Source organism: Melozone crissalis, unplaced genomic scaffold, assembly GCF_028551555.1.
Source record: "Melozone crissalis strain CALT ecotype California unplaced genomic scaffold, PUWL_Pcris_2 ptg000041l_1, whole genome shotgun sequence".
Classification (NCBI taxonomy): Eukaryota; Metazoa; Chordata; class Aves; order Passeriformes; family Passerellidae; genus Melozone; species Melozone crissalis.
In genome coordinates, this window is record NW_026535819.1 from 2,491,753 (window position 1) to 2,517,911 (window position 26,159).

Consider the following 26,159-nt stretch of genomic DNA (forward strand, 5'->3'; position numbering starts at 1 on the left):
TCAAAACTGAGCGTGGTCGACCTCATCGAGCCAGGAGGCCGGGCTGGCCGGGAAATCGGGGTACCCGCCGCTGCTGCCCGTGGAGAGGTCGGAGCTCGGTCCATTCCCGGCCAGGACCCTCATGGGCTGGGGCACCCCTGCTCCGCTCTGTCCCATGATGGCCAGGCCGTTGTCGGGGTACACCAGGCTGGAGATTAAGGGCTGGTGGCCGGGCAGGGCCTGCAGGGCCGCGGGGGACGGGGGGATTCCGTAGGGGCTGCTGGAGCGCAGCTCGTGGAACGGCTCCGGGGCCGGGATGGCGCCGTGCTCCAGGGCAAAGCTCCCGTTGGTGCCCGCCTGCCGCCCCAGCGCCGGCGAGGCTTCGCTCAGCGTGCTGTAAATCCCGTTGGAATGGCTCATTTCCGACATGGAGGGCTCATCTGCAAGGGAAAGGGACTGCTTTAATGGAGGAGCACTGGGCACCCAGGAACTCCTGCAGACTCTGGTATAAATAGATTAAAAGCATGGGAGCTGAGCAGTCACGCTCTTGCTCTTGTAATTCCTTATTATTCCCATCCTTGTTGATAAATCTTCATAGGCAGCCATGGGATTAATTTTTTGTTCTGAGTCCAAACATCTAATACATCTTGGATTTTTAAAATATGCATGAAAAGTACATATTAAAATATAAGACTATGATTTAAAAATAATTCTTTAAAGGCTAAGTGAATATCTTCCACCTTTTGTTTTGTTTCAATGTCTTTCCACCTTTTGTTTCTATTTGGTTTTGAGATCTATCTTGAATTTTGTTATCACTTTTAGGAGCTACCTGAGCCAGATAAATGCAAGATACATTCTCCATTACTCAGGAAAAAAAATATTAAATTAAGATATTTGTCTGCTCAGGACCAGGCTATTGAAACCACAGGAACACAGAATGTATTTGTGTGGCTTAAAAACACTCCTGAAAAATGAGCAATATTTTTAAAGTTCCCAGCAAAAATTGTTTGTATTTGTTAGGGGCTTTACGGGCAGTGAGAGCTGCTCTGTTGCCGGGGATACAAACCTGTTTGCGGCATCGAGCTCTCAATAATTGTTTGACATTTTTTAGTTATTATTTATGGACTATTCATATTTAATGAGCTGATACACAGTGTGCATAAACAGACTGAAAATCAAACAGTTTTTAGGAGCACGGGAGAGGAGCTGAGATGAAAAAGTGTGTGTTTATAGATACACAGTCTGTGTAAATATTTACAGAGGTTTGCACTTCAGTTTCTCTCCCATTCCTAAAAATGATACAAAAATTTGGGATGGAGCTGGGATTGTGTAGAACAGGTTTCTGCAAATGTAACCCAGCCTGGGACCCTGTCCCTGCAGGGATGGAGAGTGCGAGGTGGGTGAGCTGCTGTTGGTCTGTCCTGGGCTTGTCACCAGAAATCTCGGTCCCAAAAAAGGGGACACTGCTGCAGAAGCCGCATAACATGCACCAATTTGCTTTTGGCAGCACAGGAACAGCTCCCACAGGACTGAAGAGTCCTAGAGAGCAACCGCACAATTAAAGCCATCCCTAAATAAGACAAAAAAACAAAAAAACAAAAAAAAAAAACCCCAAAAAAACCCAAAAAAAACCCCCCAAAAAACCTCCAAAAAACCAAAAACGCACTAATTTTCCCACAGACACATTCTGTGGTTCTGGGCTTCCCGATTTTGTAGTTCAAGAATCCCTTGGAAAATCATGTCTGAGCAGCGGCTCTGACAACACAACGCTGCCCGGGGAGCTCTCCCTGGTCCTGCCGCAGCTTTGGGGCCCGGCCGGGGACAGAGCGGAGCCCCCGGGCCCGGTCAGAGGCAGAGCGGAGCCTCCCCCGCCGTTCCCCGGCCCGGCCGCCCCTCGCTGCCCCGGCTCCGGTTCCGCCCCACGGGGAATCCTCGTCCCTGCCCCTTTCCCCCCTCTCCCGCTCGGTTTCACCCTCTGTTTCACTGCCGCAAATTCCGACCGCGGCCCCGAGGGGGTGGAAGCAGCCGGGGCAGGGCAGCAGCTTTGCGGGGAGGACACAGCCCGGAAAAACCCGGCCGGGGCTGCGGGCACCGACCTGTGAAGGAAACCTCGGCGTCGCTGTCGGGCCCCTCCTCCTGGATGCTGTCCTTGTCGGACTTGGATGTCCCCCGGGATCGCTTCATGTTCCTGAAGTACTGCCCCCAGCGCTGCCTCCCCGCGTCCTTCTTCAGCCTTTTCTCCTTGGCCCGGCGGTTCTGGAACCAGACCTGCGAGCGGGGCCCGCGGGGAGCTCCGGGCCTGCGGGGCCGCTCCCCGCCCGCCGCCCCGGCCCGGCCCGGCCCGCCCGTGCCCCGCTCTCACCTGCACCACCCGCATGTCCAGCCCCGTCTCCGACGAGAGCTGCTCCCGGACGTGCCGCGCCGGCTTGGGCGAGTTGTTATACGCGTTTTTGAGGGTCTCCAGCTGCTTGGCCGTGATGGTGGTGCGGGGCCTCTTGGCTGTAGACTCAGCCTCTGCCGGCGCGGGGCGAGTTAGGGGTGAAGTTACACGGGACCCTCCCCGGGCCCTCCCGCCCGCTGTGTGAGCCTGTCCCGGAGGGCAGGAGCGCCCCGGGCCGCCCTCGGGGGTGCAAGGGACGGGGCAAGGGGTACCTCTCTGCTTGGCCGTCTCGTAGTCCGCCTTGCAGACCAGCCTGCTGTCCTCCATGAGGTAGAACTCGTCGCCGGTGGCCAGCTGCCGCTTGCAGACGATGCAGGCGAAGCAGTGCAGGTGGTAAACGAAGTCCTGTGCCCGGCGCACCACCTGGGTCGGGGGGATGCCCTGCTGGCAGGCGGCACACTTCGTCCCGAAGCGCCTGAGCATGGGGGACAAGCGGCGCCGCTGAGCCGGGGGAGCCGGGCTCGGTCCCCGCGGGCCCCGGCGCTGTCCGCGGTGCTGCTCCCGGTGCCGCTGTCCCGGTGCTGAACCCCAAACGCGCCCGGCTGTGCCGCCCGCCCGGCCCGGCCGCCCCCCGGCCCTTCCCACGCACTTGAAGAAATCCTCTTTGCAGTAGACGCCGTCCCCGCGGCTGAAGCACTTCTCGGCCAGCTGCGTCTGGCAGTCGGAGCATTTCAGGCACTTGCTGTGCCAGTGCCGGTCCAGGACCTTGAGGATGAACCTGTCCACGATGTGCTGGTTGCAGCCGGCGCACAGCGGGATCTCTGCGGGGAGGGAGCCCCCGTCAGCCCCGATGGCCCCGCTGGTCCCTCCGCCTCCCCGACCGGCCCGGCCCGACCCGACCCGCAGCCCCGGGGGTAGCCTGAGGAACAGCACGAGAAAAACCATTATTCGTTCAAATTCGTTATCGCGGCGTCGTGGAGAGCAGCGAACGCCCGGGTCGAAGACACTCCAGGAGAAGCGCCCGAGAAAACCGGAATAAACAAGAAGGGAAGTGATGGAAACGGAATTAACCCCCCGAGAGAGCCGCCGGCAAATCTGTAATTACCCCAGGCTCTTTTTCTTTTTCCTAAACTTCCAAAATTCACCCGCGGGCAACGGCGGGGGAGCCCGAATGGGGTGGGGAAAGAAACTACCAAAATTACGAGAATTGCACTGAAAATAAAAACGCAGCAGTCTTGTCCCGTCCCCCTCTAGATACCGACAGAGATTACACAGAAAGAGATACGGATACAGTCATGGAGAAATAGAGATATAAAAATAAACAGATACAGCAGATAGAGAACGAAATGTACAGATATATAGACATAAATATATAGATTTCAGTATATAGGTATAGATAGAGATAAGTAGGTGAAAATATGGGTATGAGGTACATAAATACAGATATATCGGTGTAAATAGAGGCAGAGAGATGTATGACACGGCTGTGCAGGAACAGACGGGTACGGACACGAGAGTATTTCTATGTAAAGATAATTCTATGTAGATATAGGAGCTGGATCGCCGCGCACAGGGGTAAGAGGTGGAGGCGATAATCGTTATCCTGAACAATTCACCGCGTCCAAACAAACAACCCCAACAGCGGCAGCGCTGAAGGCAGCGGCCCCGGCCAGGACGGAGCTCCGGCAGCGGGCACGGTAGCACGGCACGGCCCGGCAATGTCCCGGTCCAGCCCGGTCCGCGGCTCTTACTCTGCATGGCGATCCGCGGCAGCTCCGCTCCCTCAGGCGGGCCGCGGGCTCTGGCGCATCTTCCGCGGGGCTCCGCCGGGCCGGGCTCGGAACCGCGACTCTGGCCCCGCCGGGCCCCCCAAACCCGCGGCTGCCGTGCCCCGCTCCGGGCGTTGCCGCCCCCGCGCCGCCGGGGATTTAACTCGCTAAAGCGGGTTATTTTTAGACGCCGGGCCTCGCCGCCGGTGCCGCTCCGAAGCGCCGGGCAGGGAGGGCATCGCGGCTGGCGCGCTGTATTTAATCCCCCCCGCCCCCGGGGCCGGCTGCACATCCCCTCCCGCCGCCCCTTCCCGGCTGCGCCCGGCGGGCGGGACGCGGCTCCGGGGCCCCGGTAACGAACCCGACGGGGCCGGCGGCGGGCGGGGGCGGCAGCACCGGCCGCTGCCCCGAGCTCGTTGTGAGCCGCGAACCCCGGGATGTGCCCCCGGTCCGGGCAAAGCGCCCCGCGGTTCGGCCCCCGCGGCGGGGCGAATCCCCCGGGACCGGCGCTCGGCCACGGTGAGCCCCGCCGAGCCCTTCCCGCCGCCTCCCGGGCCCCGACGGAGCCCAGGACCACGGGGCCGTGAACGAGCACCGTGTCCTGCGGGAAAAGGGAGTTTGCGCGTCCTTCGTTCTCCCGGGGACTCCACATCGGCGGTGTCTCTCTATCCCCGGGGAGCTCGAGCAGCTCCGGTTGCCGGGTCAGAGGCGCAGCTGCCGCGCTGTGCGCACCGCGAGAGCCCACGGGGACAGCCACGGAAAGCGAATCGGGGTAGGACCGGGGGCACCGGCCCGTTCACAGAGGCTGCCGGGCCACGCTGTCGGTCCCGCTCACGGTGACACCTCTGTCCCCGCACACCAGCGGGGCCCCCGTCCCGGTTCGTCGTTGATTTGTTTTTTTTTTAAAGCCCCATCGACAGCTTTCGATGTTGGCCAGAACCAGGACAACCCCGCTCCGCTGCCCCGAACCCGGCTCGGGCTTCCCCGTTGAGCCCTTGAGCCCCGGGGCCAGCGCAGCCCGGTTCTCCCTGCCCCGCCAAGAGAAACGTTCGTTCAACGGGACGAAAAAACGCTTAAAAGAAGAATTAACGGAGTTTTTCTGGAAGTGAGGAAAAAGCCGCCTGGGAGCCGGGCAGGGGGGCGCGGGGGGTCCCCGCAGCGGGAGGGAACCGTCGGGCAGCGGGGAGTCCCCGTTCCGGCCCTGTCCTCGTTGAGCGGGACCCGGGGCAGGAGCCGCCGCTCCGCCGGGCCGGGCTGGGCTCCCGTGAGCGCCGCTTTTCCCCGGGACCGACGGGGACCTAGAGCGGCAGCGAGGGGGGCTCTGATACCGGGAACGAGGAAGGAGAGAGAGAGAGAGAGCTCGGGACGGACGGGACGGGCGGGACGGATCCCCCGATGCCGTCGGGCCGCCCTTCCCCGCAGCCAGCCCCGACCGGGCCCCGACGGTGCCCCCTGGACGCAGACGGAGCACGGCCGGGCCCGGGGCTCCCAGAGCAGCCGCCGCTGCCTCCGCGGGAGGACGCGGGGACCTGCGCGCCTCCCCTCACCTGGGCTCCGCGGGAAGGGGCAGAGCTCCGCTGCCTTCTCCGAACCGGGGCGGACCCGCTCCAGCAGCATCGCGGCCTCCGTGGGCGCCGTCCGAAGCGCGCGGGTAGCTGCGGAGGAGTGGCGGAGCGGCGCGGAGGGGCGCGCAGGGAGCGGCGCGGGGCTGGGCGGAGCGGGGGGGCGCGGGGGGCGGGCCGGGGGCGGCACCGGGCCGCAGCTGGGCCGCGGTTCAGCGCCGGCCTCTTTAGCATCACAAAAGCGGCCGAGGGAGCGCTGGCCCCGCCGTCCCACGCGTGGCCGCCCCCGACGCGTGGGTTCGGGCTGCAGCCGCCGCCCTCGGGGGCAAAGCGGCCCCGGGAGCCCTCACGGAGGGGGTCGAGGGAGCCGCCGTCGGGGGGAGCCTTCACCAGGGCCCCGCTGCCCGCCGGCAGCCCCCGAGCCCGGATTTCGTTTGTTCCCGCCGTGCGGGGCTCCCCCGACGCCGCCCTCGGGCAGCGGGAGGGCTTTTTCCCCGCCGCTAATTAATTAACGAACGCGGAGCGGTAGCGGGTGCCTGAGCCGCGGGCAGCGGCGTGCGGCGGCCGCAGGAGGTTAATTGCGCTAATTGAGGACGGGGCGGACACGGACGGAGCTGAGTGTGCGGGGGTTTTGTGAGCGCGGCGGCCCCGGGGCTGTGCGGGAGTGCGGGGAGCCGGGCTGGGGTCCGACCGTACCCCACAGGTGTGGGGTGTGAAGTGTGGGATGTGGGGTGCCTGTGCCGGTGCTCTGTCCCAATTTCTGTCGCGGTTCCGCGTGTGCGGAGCTCCCGGTGCGCTCCCGGTGCGCTCCCGGGGCCCGGGGCCGTTTGTCCGGGCGGAGCCCCGTGCCCGTGCGCACCGCTCGCCGCAGGCAGCCGGAGCTGATAATTGTGGTTGTTACTGTGAGCCCGTTAATCCCCCGAATCCCTTTACCTCCTGCTCGCAGGGGATTACAAATTAATAAAAGCAGCTTAGGGGCGGGAGCCTCCAAACTCACATATGCTCCTGCCGACGGCGGCGCCGCGACTTTCGCCCGCTCCTGGGGGCGGCCGTGGAGCCCCCGGCGAGCCCCGGACCCCGAGGCACCGGCCCGGACCACCCTCATCTCCTGCGGGTCCTGCGGGGCCGGCTCGGGGCTGTCCCCGGGATGGTTCCTCTGGCCGGGGACCGGATCCACTCTGCGGGACAGCTCAGCCCTGCCAGGCTGGGAAATGCAGGGGGACACTCTGGGGACCAGGACTGGGGTCCCAAATGAAGCACCCAGGAACCGCAGGCGGAGGTTGGGGTCCGGGTCCTGCCCGAGTAGGACCTGTACCATGAGCAGTGACACCGGGTGGCACCAGCACCCGGCCCTCCCCAGGGTTGTGAACATCTTCTGGGGACAGTGATGGCCCACACGGTCCCTTTTAAGCCCGGTTTTTAAGTGGATTTTTAGTCTGAGCCTCTAAGGAAGCGCTTTTAGCAAACCTGTGTGGGGTGGTGCTGGGGCAGGGATGGGGCAGCCGTGGCCGGGCAGGAGGGAGGGCAGGGGCTGTGACCCACCAGGACAGAGAGCAGGGGCTGTGTCCCATCAGGACAGAGATCAGGGGCTGTGTCCCATTCAGAGATCAGGGCTGTGACCCACCAGGACAGAGATCAGGGGCTGTGACCCACCAGGACAGAGAGCAGGGGCTGTGTCCCATCAGGACAGAGATCAGGGGCTGTGTCCCATTCAGAGATCAGGGCTGTGACCCACCAGGACAGAGAGCAGGGCTGTGTCCCATTCAGAGATCAGGGCTGTGACCCACCAGGACAGAGATCAGGGGCTGTGTCCCACCAGGACAGAGATCAGGGCTGTGACCCACCAGGACAGAGAGCAGGGGCTGTGTCCCATCAGGACCATCAGTGGCACCTGCCAGCCCTGTGGTCTCTTGCTCTGTGACATCCAGGACCCCACAGAAGCCCTTGTGCTGATCTCCCCCTGCACACCCTCCTGTACCTTCCTGCCCATGGCCTTCCTCACTTGGGTTTCTGCCATTAATTAAAAAAACAACCATTAATGAAAACCAACCTACTCAAACATTTATTTATTCCTGGTTTATTTTCTCTTCCCTCATTCAGATTCCCCAGCAGCTCCTGAGAAGTCTTGGCTTAAAAATACACCTCCCCAAGAGGATGGATCTGGTCTATCATGGACATGTTCGTGAGCTGTCCTGGCAATAGAGTTCAGCTCAAAATAATTTGCACACGCAGATAAAAAGCACAAACGCATCCACTTTGCCCAAACGCTTGCAGTTTATTTTAAACAAGCACATTAATTTACAATTTAGTACAAAACAGTCACTTTTCCTTCCAAGAGAGGAATGAGACAGTAAAAATCCAACCCAACCAGAACAGACTTGGAGATGTCAAGTTATTGACTTCAAATAAATAGAACATTTACATTACTGAAATGGTATTGTCACTATTTTCAACACCTCATGTGCAACACCACACCTGGGACCTTTGTTCTGTGCAGGAACAGCAGGGTGGATGCACTGCTGGAAACAGAAAATTAGGAATTCTCACAAATAACTTCATCAGGTTTCTTTAACATTTGCAGCTTTTGTCTCTCCTGGCACATTCTACTCCTTTTATTTTAATATTTCCTATTTGAAAACATCCTGAGAGCAAAGAAATTATGAATTACAAAGGGCCAAGGAAGTGCCCCAGCACAGCACGATTCCCACAGGGAAGTGGCACTGCAGGACAACACACCACACAAATAAACACCCAAGGTTGAGGATGTGGGGCTTGGAGGCAATTTTTAAACCAGAAACACTTTCCTGGCAGCATCACCCATCCCCCAGCACAGACTGTATTGGTACAGAGACATAAAATGGTAAAATTTGTCATTACAAAGACAGAAAACAAACCCAAGATTTACTCAAGTGAATTCAAAGTCAAGAAAACCTTCCCAGATGAGGACACTGAGGTGAAGGCCTTGGCTGGTTCACTGGCAAGAGCTGGAGGACCAACATGGACAAGCAATATCCTAATTTCATTAATTTCATACTTTCAAACTCTGAAGAGACAAAAAAAGCCACTGAAGTTTGAGTATTGGTTCATTTTGTTGTGTTTGCAGCAGGGTCACAGCAATGTGGAAGTTCAACTTTATTCCAAACTCTATTCCTCCCAAACTTTATTCCAAACCTACATTTGCTGTTTTTTAATGGCAAAATCATCCCTACAAACCCCCAAGGCCTTTTGCTTTCATGTGCTGACAAAAATGAGCAGAATGAGTCCAAGCTTATGAAACCAGGTGTGTGTACTGGAATTCTAAACCACCAAAGGCTGAATTTCAACTTGAGAATGTGCAACACTGACAGCAGGAATTATTTTGTTCCGTTTTCCAGACCCAACACTGCTGTGCTGGGTTAGGTTTTCCTGGTGTTTGGGTTTTCTTTTAAAGCTCAGGATCCTTGCTGGTGGGCTGAGAACACCCCAAGGTTACCTGATTTTCCAAAGTCAGTGTGGAATCTCCAGGTTTTCCTCTGAATGAGCCTCACCCTGGGATCTCTCACTGGGTTGCAGCCCAAACCAAAGGGCCCTGATGAGCCTGGAGCCCCTTCCCCATGGGGTCAGCACCACCCTTGTGCCCACAGGGTGTTTGAGTGTCCAAGCCCAGCTGCTCTAAGGATGGGACTCATAAATTCCTAAAGAGGAAAGACCCAGGATGGTTCCTCCTGCCAGAACTCTGGAATTCTGAGGGTCCTTAAGGACACAGACCCAGCCCCTCTGCAGGACTGACAGGGTCATGGGAACTGAGATTTCTCCCTCTGACACATTCACAGCAGCCCCAGGTGTTACTGTGATAAACTTCATCCACAAGGGACAGTGAATCCTTGCAGCTCAGTTCTGCCATTCCAGCTGGATGCTGCAGAGACACATCAGAAATACTCAATTTTGTGAACAGCCAATGTTTGATAATGAAGAAATAACCCTGTGGGGTTTCTGTGCTTTTTTGTTGCCAGGCTTCAAACTTTCTGTGCTGGGGGTTCTGAGGGAAATCAGAGGAGGACACAGCAGTGGTACAAATGCAGGGAATTGGCCAGGGACCTGTTATTCCTTCTCGTGTAACAGAGGAGCCAGCAAACATTCAATTAAATTAAAAGTTGCAAATGTAGAATTGAAAGGAAAAGCCTTTTTATATAACATAATTAATCTGGAGAACTCACTGCTACGAGAAAACATTGAGGCCAAAACCTATTAGGATTAACTAAAGATTAGGTAATGGATAACTAGAACATGCTCAATTACATTGGATAGGATTATAAACTTCACTATCCAGGACGTGAATTATACCCCCCAGCCAGGATCACAGCAACTCCTACTCCCAAGGATGATTTTGTAATGTTTCCATGATTTCTTCTCACTGCTGCTCCAAGTACCCCACACTGAGCTCTAGAGGGAATTGGACATCCCAGAACAGGGCAGCTCTGGGTGGAAATACCAAGGGAAGTGTTAATTGCTCTCTTGTGATGGAGAAATTCAACAGAACAAACTCAGTACTTGTAGATTTTCCAATCTGTTCTGCCACAGTAACACAAACTTTGCTGTCCTTCACTAAAAACATTGTTTTCCTTTCCTAGAGTTCATCAGGATTGGTTTCCACCTGGAAAACACCATAATTACTTAGCAATCAGAATCAGACTGCTAATTGTGCCCCAAAACTCTCATCCTAGTGATGGCACACACATATCCTTGGCTGGAATGCACCAGAGAATGGATGAATGATTTGAACATGAAATGCTTCCTACTTTAAATGTGTAAATAGTATTTCAGAAAGTCACAGAGCTTTAGAATTGATTTAATCAGAGGAGCACTCGTGTTTCCTGAAAAAAATCATCAGAATTCCTGCTTCTGCCAGTGAGGCTCAAGGTACCACTCAGGAACTGCTCAGCACTCGGGAGGTGAAATCAGCTCTGGATGGAACTAAAACAAAACATAACACCTGACTTGAAAATACACAAAACAATATCCAATTTCCTTCTCCAGCAGGCACAGTGGATTGCATAATGCAGTGTTTACTCTGGAAATGAGTTAAGGATGTTGGTGGGAAGCCATGGAAAAACCTTAACTGCCGAATGCAACGCTCCCGTGCGAGGACATTGACGTGGCCCTGGGCAAAGCCAGGGGATCTCAAGGCCAGCTCCACCCGTTCAGCTGAACACCTGGGAAATGCCTCAGGAAGAAAGGGGTGTGACCCAAGGAATACTGCATATAAAATCCCTGATCATAAATATTCAAGCTGTGTCTGGGACCCAAGAGCCACGACCAGCGCGAGCTCCTACACCGAGGAGCGGTGAGACTTCACTTTCCAGCGCTTGGACCTCACCCGGAAAAAGAAGTACATGATCATCAGAAACAAGGATGATGCCACATAGAGGATGACACACAGACTCATGTCTAGGTTGGAAAATCCAATCCCTAGGAAGGACACAGCCTGCCTGGTCCCTTTGAGGCTCACGGATGCTGCTGCGCCTTTGCCGCTACCTTGGACAGCTCCAGGATTCCCCGCTGCCTTCTCCGAGCCCTTGGAGCCTGGATCTCCTGCGTTCTCCTTCTCCTGGAGCTGCTTTTCTCCATTTCCCCCCGAGTTCTTCTGCAGGGTTTTGTCTTTCAGCTCCCTCGTGTCTCCCTGCTCGCTGTCACTGGGCTCAGCCTGGCTCTGGGTGTATTGATAGAGAAGATTCTCGCTGCCGTAGTGGGACTTGAGGAATTGCAGGACTTGCTCCTCATTCCAGCTGTGCAGCCCTTTGATTTCTTCGTGGCATGCAGGACAAATGTCTGGAGTTGGCCACTGAACTTTGGGGAATTTTGGATCTTCGGTCAAGTCACCTAATTGGGAGGAGAAAAATAGAAATGGAGAAAGTCAGGAGGGATGAAGAGGGAAAGCTGCACCCTCAGCCCAGGGAGTGCTTTCCACTTCCAGTGAGGTTGGCATAAAAAGCCACAGCACAATAACTGAATTAAACAGAGACAGAGACAATCACAAATTTGCAACTTTTCTCATCAATTCTGACCCCAAACGTTTCAAAATACAAACACTGACTCACAATTATTTCCCTTTTCTCACAGTAAAAGCTGCAGCATTTCAATCCCAAGCCCAAATCCTGCAATTGCTGCTTTTAGAAGGCAGGAACACCCAACAGCCCGGGCCCTGCAGGGTTAACCTGAATTATGGTGCAAAACAAACTGCTCTTTTCACTCCTTAATCCCTGTTTTCTGCCTGGTTTGCAGGAGCAGCTCCAAGGCCAGACACTCAGATATTTTCATGTTTCTGTGTTGTGAACCATTCCATCCCAAGCTTGCTTTTCCACAGCTCTGCATCATTACCAGAACAAACATCAGTATTTTAAAAGCCATGCTCATGTTTAAGATGTTTTTTTCAGCTAAAAAACGAGTCTTTACACATGTAACACTGTCTTGAATTAGATCTGATTTTAACATTTCAGATGCTCACAGCTCTGGCCACGTTTCTGAGCTGAACACTGCAGCTGGTCTCACACTTTGCTCTAAAAACCAATATTTTAAAATGGGAATGGAGATAATTATTAGAAAAAAAATCTCCACCTGATAAAACTCCTAATTTATTAACCTGATTAGTACACAAGCACTTAAAATATTTTAGAGATAATAATTTTGCATTTTATTCCCATTTTATTTTTTTATTCTTTTTAAAAACAGGAAACTTCCCTATGATTTTGGGTAAAATATGGATTCAAAAGACATTTAAAAATATTTGTCTCCTTGATATTTATGAGCAAAAGAGCAAATTGGCTTTTTTATCCTAAAGATCACTCAGCAATCAATTCGTTTCAATAAAAAAATGCAGAAACAAAATGTGTTACAGCAAGGTTACAAACAGAAAGCTCCCTGTACTTTGTGTTTTCCTGCCAAAGAGGGAAATGCTATAAATCCTGTGCATTCCAAAGGGACAGGGAATAATTCAATAGGGCAGAGCCATATCCAGGCACCTCCTGACCCCCACCCCAAGGTGCTTTCATTGACCAAACATCATTTCTCACTCAGCACCACAAATACAGATGCAGCTTTTAAGCGTGAAAATACATCACTGTCCCACAGAGAAATTTTAGCAAACTGAAAAAGCATAATTTAACATTATTATTTATTCCAGTGTGTTTATAGTTCTTACTAAAAGGGTATTTTAGCTGGCTGCTGCATCACCTAAATCAATATCCATGTGAGTTTTCCAATACCTTAATGTTCTAAATAAGTGCATTGCTCCACCACTTGGCAACTCCAAGTCCACAGGAGTTGCCTGTTAAAGGCACCAAAATTAGAGGATGTTTTTATTTCATCTCTTATTATTTACCTTTTTTCTCCTCAGAGAAAGGAGGCAAACTGTTTGTACTCACAGCAATGTTTAATTCTTCATAAATCTTGGGAATGCAGCAGGAGCATAATATGAACACAATGTAGCATATTGAAATTGTAACTAATGCTGCATTACCCAGATCCATAACAGCAGACAGGGATTTAGTGCAAAGAGAAACCAATTTTCTTTAGTGCTTTAGTTACTTGATACCTCCATAACAGAATGGATTAAACACAACCAGTATTTTAACAGCACTTCCAACTGAAAACACAGGGAGCTGGAGGGGGCACAGGTTTCCTTTATACAGTAATTTTATTTTATTCAGCTGCCGATCTGGCAAGAGTTGAGGCTTGAAGCCTCTTGTTCAATTGCCATCATTTTCCAAACCAAACCAAAGGCAGGTTTTAACCCTAAACTGGTACACAAAGAAATGCAATTATTTTTTATCCACTGCTATGCAGTTTAATTGCTCCTTTGATTTGGAAAAAGTCTGACCAAGCAACAGGTGAAGTATCAGAAGAAAGCAGCTCTGAAAATGCTGGTTTTCATCCTCAGGAGTTCCTCTCCCCTACCTGCCAGCCTGTTGTTGACCACGTTGTGCTTCTCCCAGAGCCACAGAACAGCCTGGTCCAAGCTTTTCACAGAATCCATGGATTCTCTGGCCATCTCCTCAAAGTGCTGAGCACAAGCCTTGCAGCCAAAGAAGTGCTGGATGTATCTCCTCATCACCTGCAGCACAATTTGGGGGTTGTCCTCCAGGCCTGCAAGACAAGGGACAGACACAGCTCCAGCAGCAGGGAAGTGAAGGAGGGGACATGGAAAGGAAAATTTGCTCCATTCTTGTTCCATAGATTTGACACCTGAGCTGAAATAAATCACTTCTGCAATTTGAAGTGGCTGTTTGTACCAACACCTACACACATTCAGTCTGTAAAACTGAGCTCAAAGCTACCCTGAACACCACAACCAAATAAAAGCCAAGTGTTCTCTACAGCAAAATTTCTCTTTTCAGAGTATCTTAAAATTTCAGGGGAAAACCAAACTTAGTTAATGAAAACCGGACATTATTTTTATCAGTGAAATTGCTAAAATATACGAAATTCACACTTTCTGTATATCACAACTCCTGTGGAATTAGAGACTTTCTCCAAGCTCTTGCCCAATATGTAAATGTAATATAAATGTTTTTATTATGCATTCACCTCTATATTCATGGCCAGGCACTGAAGTTATGGTGACTTTGCTCCTGAAAAATCAAGAGTCAAACCCTCTCTGTGAGCCCTGCACAAGGTGCCTGTGAGGGCTGTTTGTTACTCAATTCTGAGGAATTAGAGAGCTTCACAATCTCATTAGAATTATTAATTCCATGGCTTTTTTGGCAGGCTCTGAATGCACAGAGCAGCTGCTGAGCAACACTTTGGAGAATAAATCAGGAATTCCTGCTAAAATAAACACAAACACGTGGTTCTTTTTAAAACATTCACATTTTCACGCTAAAGATAATGCAAAAAATAATGAATTCAGCAGGAAGATGAGGCTGCACAGGTTGGGAACTTTGTGGCCTTTCTTGTGTCAGCAGGTAGCTCCTCGCATCTCTAAGTGCCTTGAAAACCTGATATAATTTGTTGAAATCCTAATGGTTTCATCTCTGTCACACAGAATTTCTGATTCATGCTTAATTGCCCCAGTAAATTATGTCAAAATGTATTTAAAAATGCCCTGTGTGTTACCACAGGCACACACTTGTCAAATTAAACACATTTTACGGTGCAGATTGATCAAATTACAGACTCCTGCTGCTGAACACCCCGAGTAATTTACTATTGCTTTGTTTTCTTGGGGAAAAAAAATCAACAAAACTGCTCAAACTATCAGAGCACTCATCTGTTATAGATATGGGAAATATATAAAGATTGTTATCAACACCTTTATTTAGAACAACGAGAGGATATTCTTAAACACAAAAAGAGAGTCTTCTTTAAAGCCTAAAAGAAATCCTAAAAAAACCCTGATTTCTCCTCAGCCATTCAATATCTGTGATTGAACAGACCTGTATAAATAAAAGCTATGAGATTAAAGCAGATTAAATTACTGCATTAAAAGAAAGGCTGGGAAATTATTTTGGAAGTTAACACGAATTTCAGGCAGAACAGTTTTACCATTTATATTGGAATATGTATTTAGGAAAAACAATAATCACAACCAGAAAATTACCTCTTTGTGGAGAAACAAGAGGTTCATATATAAATTCAATTTCATCTGTTCTCCTGTGCAATGGTACACCCTTGAAAATTCATTTTGTAGGGAAATCTGTCAAATTCAGCACTAGATTTAAAAATGCCAGATCATTTATTATAAAATCCACAAGCCTGTCTTATTCACACCAAGACATCCTGTTACCTAAAACCACATTTCTTGCAATGAGGTGAGCTCAGGAAATGACTTCTACAATGATTTTACACACCCTCGGCTGTGAGCAGCTCTGTCCTGAGTTCCTCCTGCTACTCCCAGGTTCAGATTTCCCCACTCAGCATTAAAATGTCTCAAGCAGAACCCAATGAAATGATTTTACCCAGAAAGGCACAGGAGTTCACCCAGAGTGCCAGGCCCTCGAGCAGAGGGGACGATCAGGACAAACCCATCTGCTTCAGAAAGCAAACAATTGCAAAATGGCTCATTTTGGTTGTTTTTCTTTTCTCAGCCCCCAGATGAATCTTCTATTAACATCTGCCATGTATCATTGTGTAATCCTCCTTTTCTCTTTCCTCCCAAACTACTGCAATTCAGGGTAACCCTAATCTTTAAAGTGGACAAGAAGCATAAAACCCTACCTGTGGTGGGAAGGATTAAGGAGTACATCATGCTTTTTAGTAGATGGGATTTAAACAAGCAATAAGGAGAGGAAAACCTCCCAAGACATAATCCCACAGTCTCAGACTGACCCAATTCTTTCACCATAAGAAGTGATCATCACATATCTGGCCCGATTTACAGCCAGGGTTAACTGTGCCAAAGAGTTCTCAGGTCCTACAATGGATTTTTAACTTCAGGCTCGTGCCTGAAACATAAAATTTGAGGGGCAATTTTGTGCAGTTAAATATTAAGGATTAATAGATTTAATCAGAACATTTTGGGAGTAAAAAGGGGAAATTTAAGTTATGCAGGATCCTGCCGAACAGCTCAAAATCACCCAGCACAAACCCCTCAAACTCACTGCACTAAATTGAAGAAATTCAATTTACTGCCCCATGAAAAACAAACAGAAACAGAAACAAAAATCAACAACAGAATGATTTGCTATCAAAAAATGCCTGTTCTGCAGGAGAATTATTCAGATTTGAAGGATTTTCACTCTGATGCAAATAATGCTGGACAAATGTATGGATCTAAAATGTGAAATAATAAAATCCTTTTAAACATACAATCAACAACTGGTAAATTGAAAATTTCTGAGTTTTATGATGTCCGTGTAGAATTCCTATATTCCTTGGAAAAGAGATTTAAAAAGCTTTAAATGAAAATAAATAGAACTGTAAACAAACAAAGCACTGTCCTGGCAAAAATAGAACCCAAATTTTAGCATTAGTGATTCTATTTTCATTGGGTGAGGAGAATGGATTTTATAACCAGCATGTTTCTTAAAGAGGAATCATCACCAGAATATTAACACTCAGCTTCACAAGATGCTGCAAGTCTAAAAATGAGCAATTTTACAGAGTGCTGGCAAAGTAGTAAATCACTGCAGGGATTAATGACAGGTACATTCAGCTGGAAAAAAAAATAAACCAAAAAGTTGTAACATGCTGTATTTAATAAATAACATTACAGAAGGATCAGCTAATGGCTGTACATCTTTTATAGCTACTGAACTGGATGGTAAAACCTCATTTTCCTCAAATTTCATTCTCAGTGGAACTCCAGGTAACCTGAATCATTTTCATCCCTTTTCAGGGAGCTCAACATTTCTTTGCTTGAAATTCTCTTTTTCTTTTTTCCTTTTCCTGCTTTATTACTCCCAGCTTTAGACCCACACACTTTATTTAGCACATTTCCAAACCTTCCTGCTGCAGCCAAGCTCTGACCCCTGCTGGTGCAGCCCTGCAGCCACTCTCCTCCACAAACTGATTCCTTCAGGATTTACACAACAAAAAATATTTGCTGCTCACCTGTGTTCAGCAAAGCTTTTGGTCTCAGTGCAGCCTGGACAGTGAGGGTGTGGAACAGCTTCCAGAGGGAGCAGCTGTAGCCCCTCAGCTCTGGTCTGCTGCCCTGGCAGCCAACCCACTGCACTTTCCTGGGCAGAAATATCCCAGAAATCTGCAAAAAAAAAGAGATTTATTTAAGGGATGTGCTGCTCTGGGGCCTAAATGTACTGAGTGTGGTACCATTGAGGTGATCCAGGGTAAAGAACAATAAATGACTTTCTGCACTTGTTAACCAGTTCATGATTCAGGCAAACAAAAATCCTCATGTCTCAGATATTCTGAAGCATCATCATGAAACTCATCCCTTTTGGACAAGATATAAATTGTTAATCATTGACATCAAACCTACTAAAATCAGTCTGACAGAGCACACAGAGTAGTTTAACCTGTGAAGATTATTTTTTTTAAGAACACAACACATGAAAACATTCCTGTACACTGCCAGAGCTCCCCTGGGCACATCCAAAATTCCCTATTACTCCACAAGGTTTACACGATTTACAGTGTAAAGCCCTAACTGGCTGTAAAATTCCATATTATTTCTTCTTGGGACAAACCCACTCCTCATTCATTGCACCTGAAACTCAGTGCAAGATTTTCATTTCTGAGACTTCTCTTCCTAAACACACAGGAGGCTTTCAAATTTCAGACAGAAAAAGGGAAGAAATTGTGAAGTTCTGTGCAAAGACAACCCTTTGACAGGGCTTTGCCAAAGTGGGATGGGATTCCAGCAGGGAAATTGGAGAGTATTTGGGGGAACTCTTCAGGAATAATGCACATTTCAGTGGGAAAATTTCTCATCACTTAAATTCTGACCTTCAAGAGAATCCTGCTGACAGCAGGCACAGTGAATCAGAAACATCCTCTGGGAATCTTGCATCCCTGGGAATGACATTAGGGACCAAGTATTGCTTGCTCACTATAAAAACCACCCAGGATTGGATGTTTCAATTCTCTCATTTCAATTTCTTTGTGTGGATGTGGGTTGGTTGTTTTTTTTTTCTGCTAACGATTTCACTTTATTTTCATTTTAACCTTCTTATAACTCCATTATGAGTGGGGGAGCAGCAGAAAATGATGTCTTAGATTGATATAGAATCTTATCCTGTCCTAATGCCCTGTTTGATGCTGGCACTGGCAACAGCTTACCCGCATTTTGTTGTTGACCAGATCCAGGATAGCATCATAAGGGATTTTGTCTAATGGAAGGCTCACCAGCCACTCCTGCAAGGTCTCCAACAACTTCACCACAGGCTGACGGCCAGGAAAAAGCTGAGAAAAATAAAAAAAAACAAAGAAGAAAACATTTTCAGACACAAATCTCATTAGCAATGAGATTCTTTTGGTTTTATCCAAGTGTTTTTGTTGTCTGTGAAATGCTTCATTTTGTTCTCTGATGAGCAAATTAATTGTTCTGCTTGCAGTAAAAAGCCATCTCACATCAGTCTTTGCTTACAAAATTCAACAAGTTTTTTGTGCAAAATGTTAAAAATTTTTAAAATTTTAAAATTCTTAGCAGGCAGGATTCTTAGCTACAAAACAACTTGACATTATCTAGGATTTCACATTAAGGTAATTCAGTTCAGAATGTTGCTCAAAACAGAACAAAACACCTCAGTGAAACAGAGAGGCTGAAATCCCTCTCATTTCTGCAGGATCAATCACAAAAATTAGTTCTTTATATTCAGATTTCTGTGAGTTTAGGAGTTGTTACCCAGAAGAACATTTTCCTTTCCTGTGTAACAGTGATTTCCAAAGTGATCTGGAATGAGGGAGTTCCTTAACTCAGAACTTACAGAGCCACAGCCTGGCAGATGAGTGTGAGGAACTGAAAATCAGTGGTAAGGCCATTATTTTACAGCAGAAATGCTGTTTTGCTTTAATGAGGGTTGGAATTATTACAGAATTAAGTCAAGTATCTGCCATTCTTTAGGACCCTTCCAGAGGGAGCAGAATTTCAGTCATAAAAATTCCCCAGGCAGGGAATCAGAGAGTTCTGTGCCTTTGGTGACCACCACTACAAACAGGAGAAGAATATAAAATATTTTCTAACAGAAACACCTCAAAATATGAATGAGAGAAGTGAGAAAAGTGTTACATGACTGAAAAAAAAATGCAAATAAAGGATAGCAACCCCTGGTGGGACAGGGCAGGGGAGATGAGCAGGCACCTAAAAGAGAATATTCCCCATTTATCACAACAGCCAGGGAATCAAATGACATCAGCTGGCCATGGGGAAGAGCAGAGGATGCTCTGGGGATAATATGATGGAAAGATTACCACACACTTTCTTAAAGAAATGAGGCCAGCTGCAGATTTCTGACCTCTGATGGCTGCAGGGGGGAGCTGGCTGGGTAAGGAACTGTCTGTCTGATTCTCAGATAAACCCAGATATTTGGAAATGGTTCATATAGGCCTTATTATTCCCTTAAGAGTTATTGATTCACTTGTTAAAAATAAAAACAGGGAGTAAAAATAAAGATGTATTGCTCATTGCAGGAAGCTGGCATTGTAAAGCAAAATGATTTTAAATTTTTTCAAGTCATATCACATTATATTTTTTGTATTTTCTTTTTATGCAAATGTAACACATAAGCATTTTAAATTTTTAAATAATTATATTCAATAGCTCAGTTATTTTTGAATACCTATTTAATCAAAATCAGCACCTCAATTATATTCAAAATTCAGACAGAAGCTACTAACATCTCTAAATAGAACAGCATTTGCCAAGTATGCATTAATGAAATTCAAAAGTCAAGAATGAAAAACAAAGGTTGGTTTAATCCCACTGAGCAACAATAGCCACTTATCCCGAAAATCTGATAAATGGACTATATTTACAGTGTTTGTTCAATATGCTGCAGACTACTTAAGCTTTATTTAATTTTGAGCCCCCTAAGGTGAAATTAAATTGCATTTTAACCCTGTAAGTATGTCAGAACAGCAAACAATACCTCAAAAACAGCTTTTAAATAAACCCACCAGACTGTGTTTGAAGCTACTGAGGATGCACACACTCAAACACTGTGCAGACATTTTGAGAGACTTATGCCCCACGATAAATTTTCTGCTGGAGTCACTTCATCTCCACAAACAATCAGAGCCCAGAGGTGCCTACCTTGGCAGAGATGGTGACAAAGTCCTTGAAGGTTTTCAGCTCAGCTCCCTCGAGCGCCTTGTGCGTGGCCAGCTCCACCCGCAGCAGGAAATGCAATCCTGACTCAAGGTCAGCCATGTACAGCCTGGACCTGGAACACATCAATCCATAACCCTGCAGGCTCTGGCAGCCTCCTGCAGCCCTCCCCTCACCCTCACCCGGGAAAATAATGGCAGAAATGTCATTAAAGCCCCCCCTGAGTGACTGCAGTCCTGCCCAGCCTCAGTGGCACAAGCAGAGTTTGGAAAATTGAGGCACAGCCACACACGAGAAAGTTTTTTGATATTTGACAGAACTTTTTTGCTTCCCAGCCAGCTTTACCTTGTAATGAAATTACAGCCCTGGTGTAAGGAAATTACAGCTTCTCTGCTGGGCTGACCACAAACAGGAGCAGGACATGCCCTGAACAACAGGGGATCCCACACAGGGCAGGGGTGCAAACAAGACTGGAAATGGAAAGGACTGAATGGAAATGGAAATGTTGGGAAGGACTGAATTAGAAATCCTCTCCCAAATGCAGCAGTTTTACTGCAGGTCCTTCACCTCCCAGTTAAAACAGAGCAGCTTTAAAGACAAGAGTTCTGACAGGCGCAAGTAAACCATATAAACCAAATAAAACATTTTCCAAGTTCCTACTCACAGCCAAATATCTTCATAACTAAACCTGCTTTACAAAGTACACATGCAGCAGGCACACAGCCCCAGCTTTCAAAGCTTTTCAGGCAGTGTGAGACAGAGCAAAGGAACTGAACAAACAGAAGTTCAGCAAATTCACACTTCTTGTAAAAGTTCAGCAGCACTGCTGCTGCTAAAAAACCAGAATTAAACAACAAACATTGAAAAAACTGGCTGCTCCCACCTCCTAAATAACATGCAGGAAAGAACATATTAAAAGACAGAATCATCTATAATCATATATACTACAATTATAATTTAATTTAAGCCACAGACTTATTCTGAATTTATCTCCTTAATTAATAAAGTACTCACTGAAGTTATAAAAACCAGCAAAATTCTGCTTCAAGTTTCTTAAATAAAGAGACATCCACATGAATGCAGGAGGTTCTCCAAAAGGATCCTATTTAGAAGATACTTGGAGTGGAGATTCATGTCAACAAGATTTTGCCTTGCTGGAAAGCAGCTCAATTTAACTAAGTTGTTTTGCTAACGGAATGTTCCATATAAAGTATTTTCTAATAGTCACTGAAAGAAGATGACACTAATAGTGTCCATGAAAGGAAAATAAGTATTATATTAAAGCACTCAGCCTCACATCTTTTCCATCTAAAGATGCTGAGGGATTATCTCTCTGCACAGGCTTTGCATCCTTCTCTCAAAGAGGGAAAGAGGGTGAAGATAAACCTCAGGGGATTTGGGGTGATAAACATCTTTTACAGTGACTTTAGTATTTTCTATTATACTTGCATTTGACAAGCCCTTTCCAGTGGGCACAGTTTCACTACTGCACACACAGAATCTCCTGCAGAAATGTTACAGCTTGGTATTTTAACTCATAATTTTTATTATTTATTTTTTCAGGGACACTGCTCACTTCTTTCAGGTAGTGGGTGATAAGTCCTTGGTATTTTCAAGGCAACTGAATATTTCACAACCCTTCTGGTAAAAACATTCCTTCCAGAGCAGTGCAGACATTTGCTGCTAAAACCAAAATACCTCGGTAATTTCACCTGGGAATTGTTTGAAAAGCTGCTCACAACTGAACTGAATGGAGTGAAATGAAGTAAAATAAGGAACTGCTCTAGGATTTTATGATAAATTACAGCACAGCTTCCCACGTGGCAGGAAAAAGCTGCAGGTGATTTTTAATAACTAAATTTATAAAAATCAAGGGAATCACTTACTTATCAAACTCTTTCCACACCTTGATTCCTGTGTGCTCCTCTCTGTTTTCTGGAGCAGGCAGCTGCAGAGGCAGAAGGAGTTTTTTCCTTACACCTGGCAGTGACTTTAAATATGAAGAAAAGAAAGATCGTAGAGGCTTCAAACTGCAAATGGACAGAGAGAGATAATTGTAATCTCAGACTAAGTGAATGCCCAAAGCAAATAACTGTATTTATAGAATAAAATATTCACTTTGGTTTATGTTTTACAGTCCTAGTGCAGCATGGCCTGTTTTGATACAAAGGGAAAAGAAATAATGTTAAATTTATCAATAACAAATCATTTGGATTAGAGGTGTGAAATTCTGTTCAAAATAAAAACAAATACTGTTTATCCAAATGTCAGTTCATGTTACACAAATGGGTTTTCTTAAGATCTTTGATGCTTCATTTATTTTTTCTACTTTTATTCTAAAGATTTTTTCCCTTTCAGAAGTATCACAGTAATAAATTGAATATATAAATAGGCAACAGTGATAAGTAAAAGCAGTATTAGGTCTTTTGTTGATAATATAGGGAACACACAAGTTCAGGCAGTACAATGCATTGATGAGGTGTCAGGACATCAAATCCTGACATTTTTATAAGTTAAGTGAACATCCCCATAACCCAGTGACAGATAATTACTTACTTGCTAATTAATCCATGGCTGCCATTGGGCTGTATCAGGTAGCATGAGGGGACTGAGGTGATCCCCAGCTTCTCCAGGAAAGGTTTATCAAAATTCAGGGCTCTCCTCACCACAATGTTTTCATACTGGATCAGGTCTAAGATGACCTGGGAATGAGAGGATGCCATGAATTATACATTGTTCAGGGAACAGCCAATCTTGCAGGACAAGACACATAAACAGGTGAAGTGCATCATCCTTTAAGGGCATCATTAAGCTGTTTGCAGGAAGTGCAGCTGTGGCTGCTCCATGCACACAAACAATTTCACTTAAAGAAGATTTACTCTTCTCTAGAAATTATTACTCCTATTTTCCTTTTTTAATTTTATTTTTTCTTGGTCTGTTCTGGTCTTTTCCTCCTTCCTTCCATCAGTGATGACACATGGCCTCCTTTTCTTCAGCAGTATGGGAAGGTTTGTCCATTTTGTCTTGTGTTGTAAACATGAAAACAATGCTATTTTCTGTTTCACTAAAGTATTCTATAAAGCTCAAATACTACAAACACTAACAAACATTTTTTATCCTGAAAGCAGACTCCAATTTGTATTAACCAAATGGCTCTGTCTTCCCGTCTAACTGTAGATAATAAAAACAGTGTGATAAAAAGCTGAGAACTTTATAACCTTCACATTTCTTCAGTCATGCCCACTTGCACCACCACAGCAGCTCCCAGAGAACAAATGGCTGGAATCAGCCTGACCCCAAAGTGATTCCCACTCCTGGCAGCACAACCTCCTCCGCTCATCACGCTGGGCCACCTCAGCATCAAATCTAACTAGAAACATTTTGCAGACACTGGATGTTTCCACACAGATAATACTTGGGTAATTATGCATTTTTTTTTCTTCACTTGTCCTTAGCAGGAAGAGAAAAGTAACAGTTGTCTAAGCTAACAACAGGCTCATTAGGTGGGGAAATGATACCAAATAAAATATTTTATTGGGAAGCAAAACCTAAAAACTTCCACTTCCTCTGTGTTTCTGAACTGCTTTATGCTACCAACCTAATTTCCCCAAATTTATATGTGAAGAAAGGGAACTGGAGAGTTTAGATTATTACAAACAGTTGTCCAGAAGAATGAGTACTAAAAATGGTTCTCTAGTAGTAACAAAACAATAATGTAATCTGGCAATATTTTTGATGTGATCTTTCAAATTCTTGAAAGAAAATTGTGCTGAGAATGAAACTGATAAATTAATCTTCTACTAAAATAAGAACATGACATCACATTATTTTGTAAGCAAGTTCCTTTGTGTGAGTGAACGTCCCAGCCCTATAAAATCCCTGGGTTTAATGATCCTCCAAAGATGCAGCCCTGCTCTAGTGCTGCATTCAGGGAGCTGCTGCTTGGCTAAATAAGCTCAAATCCAGGTGGTTTCTGGTGACATCCATGCACAGCCACTCTGTCCCTCACAGGTCCCACGTTACCTCTCGGCCCACGTAGGAGCTGTTGCTCTCAAACACAATGGCTGTGTAGTGGTGGCTGTTCTTGTCAAAAAGAGATGGGAGATCACTGGACCTTTGAGGAAAAGAGAAGCAATTTAGCCCAGAATGCAATACACCCACTGTTACCATGGAATTTTCTTTTACAATCTCATAGCAGAATATGTATTAAAAAAAACCAAACAAACTTTTAAAAGATTTTTAATCTTCTACAGTTTATTTAATTAACTGAGTGAACAGAGAGCAGCTGCATTTGAAAGCAAGGAACTTACATCACTGGATCCAGTGGTGGGCAAGCAGGAGGCCTCAGCTCCTGGGAATGGTTCTGCAGGAAGTCAATCATCATCTGACGAAGGGTCTGCAGCTCTCGATCTCCTCCTGCTGAGAACAGTTCCAAAAAAACCACACACAACCCTTCAGAAAACTGGGGGAAAATGACTCACATGAAGGTTTGTTGTGCATGTTTTTCTGGGTCAGGTTTTTGCTTTAAATTCAGACTTAAAACTCAGCATATTATCTGGCTGGAGAAAAGGATTTGGTTGTAGGATTTTATTTTAATGTTGCTGTGGGATCATATTTGAAAGCTGTCATCCCATCCTAAAATAAATAAAACCTCAAGACTTTTCCAAATTTATCCATCTGCCTGCCTTGCTGATTTTCTCTTCAAACAATGCTTGATTCTCAATGTGAACATTTTCACTGCAGTTGCTGTGGGCAACTTCAGCAGGATAATAACCACAAATTAAAATCTGCCAAAGTGTATCATTCCTACCAAATGGAGAGGCTACAAAGCCATGGAACAAGAGGAGGAAATAACTGAAGTGTGAGAATATTTTTTTTGCTTTAAAAGAACAGAAAAAAAGCAGAAAATAAATGCCCAAGAGGTAAAACTAAGGTTCTCTTGTACAGGAAGGGTTAATGGTGCAGGTGGTCTCTCCTCTGACCTCTGGCCTTTTAAATGTTCATCCATGGAAAAGGACAACATCACTTTTGTCCCAGACAAACCACCTCAAGCTGTGATCCTGACAAACCCTGGGCTAAGCCTATTTTCAGGGAGTCACCATCTGAATAGGGGCTCTCCCAGTGCAACTCAGGATGCCTGGAAAACGGCTGAGGGATCAAAAGTCAGCATTGAGCAAATTGGATCTCGTGCTGATGAGGAGGGTGGTGGGAAAAAAAGGATTAAAAAAATTAACAAGCCATTTTTGGAAAATAAGAGCTTCATTTAAAAAAAAAAAGAAATGTTATTCCTAAGTTTCTTGAAGAAATGTTCTGATTAACACTTACTAAAATACTTTAAATATTCTGTCTTAAAGAGCTATTTAGTGTCCACCCCATCCCTGCCCAAAGGAACTGACAGGATTTTGCTTGTTGTGTGACACAGCCCTGGCTGACAGGAAAACTGCTCTGGGAATTTCTCACAGTAAAATGTTTCTTACCTTGGTAATTTTCTCCAGTTGTGAATTGCTTTGTAAATGCTTTGAAGTACTGTGTGGGAGAAAAGAAAAGTCACTGTATCAGACAAAAAAGCCCAGTTTAGGAACAAAAACAGCTTTAAAGAGTTTTTATTTTTACGGCTCTAACTACAAAACATTTTTATTTGCCTGATCAGTTTTCCCTCTTAGCCTATGAGTTCCAAAAAGCTGCTTCTCACCTACTTGAGGGCAAGAGGAAAAATCCCTTAATGCATAATTCAATGGTGTATATTGATCCTGCACTGCAAACTTTAA

General features: G+C 46.8%; 2 protein-coding genes across 3 annotated transcripts in view; both read right to left on the bottom strand.

Moving 5' to 3' along the window:
• Positions 1-9,533, bottom strand: LHX3 (LIM homeobox 3). 2 transcript variants are annotated; one of them, XM_054284456.1, is made up of 7 exons: positions 9,438-9,533; positions 5,562-5,580; positions 3,009-3,180; positions 2,632-2,834; positions 2,342-2,493; positions 2,076-2,247; positions 1-419 (listed from the first exon to the last, which is right to left on the bottom strand). In XM_054284456.1, the coding sequence occupies exons 1-7, from the start codon at positions 9,531-9,533 to the stop codon at positions 1-3; spliced, it is 1,233 nt and encodes a 410-aa protein (XP_054140431.1). The 2 variants fall into 2 exon arrangements, with proteins under 2 accessions (XP_054140431.1, XP_054140432.1); XM_054284457.1 differs by lacking the exons at positions 5,562-5,580; positions 9,438-9,533 and adding an exon at positions 5,676-5,745.
• Positions 7,922-26,159, bottom strand: part of QSOX2 (quiescin sulfhydryl oxidase 2) — a 24,355-nt gene continuing 6,117 nt past the window's right edge. Inside the window, exons 3-12 of the mRNA XM_054284440.1 lie at positions 25,869-25,917; positions 24,702-24,810; positions 24,415-24,505; positions 22,948-23,093; positions 22,278-22,421; positions 20,377-20,506; positions 18,405-18,527; positions 17,217-17,367; positions 13,623-13,811; positions 7,922-11,549 (exon numbers count right to left, since the gene is read on the bottom strand). Coding sequence (XP_054140415.1) covers positions 10,999-11,549; positions 13,623-13,811; positions 17,217-17,367; positions 18,405-18,527; positions 20,377-20,506; positions 22,278-22,421; positions 22,948-23,093; positions 24,415-24,505; positions 24,702-24,810; positions 25,869-25,917 — 1,683 coding nt within the window. The 3' untranslated portion in view covers positions 7,922-10,998. The remainder of the gene's footprint in view (positions 11,550-13,622; positions 13,812-17,216; positions 17,368-18,404; positions 18,528-20,376; positions 20,507-22,277; positions 22,422-22,947; positions 23,094-24,414; positions 24,506-24,701; positions 24,811-25,868; positions 25,918-26,159) is intronic.

What these genes read in the sequence shown, in the direction of transcription:
- LHX3 (XM_054284456.1), bottom strand. Translation starts at nt 9,533, where the DNA reads ATGAAGTTTATCACAGTAACACCTGGGGCTGCTGTGAATGTGTCAGAG. An exon ending in TGGACATGCGGGTGGTGCAG is followed by an intron (nt 2,248 to 2,341) that starts GTGAGAGCGGGG and finishes CCCCGCTCGCAG; the next exon opens with GTCTGGTTCCAGAACCGCCG. An exon ending in CGCCGAGGTTTCCTTCACAG is followed by an intron (nt 420 to 2,075) that starts GTCGGTGCCCGC and finishes TTTCCCTTGCAG; the next exon opens with ATGAGCCCTCCATGTCGGAA.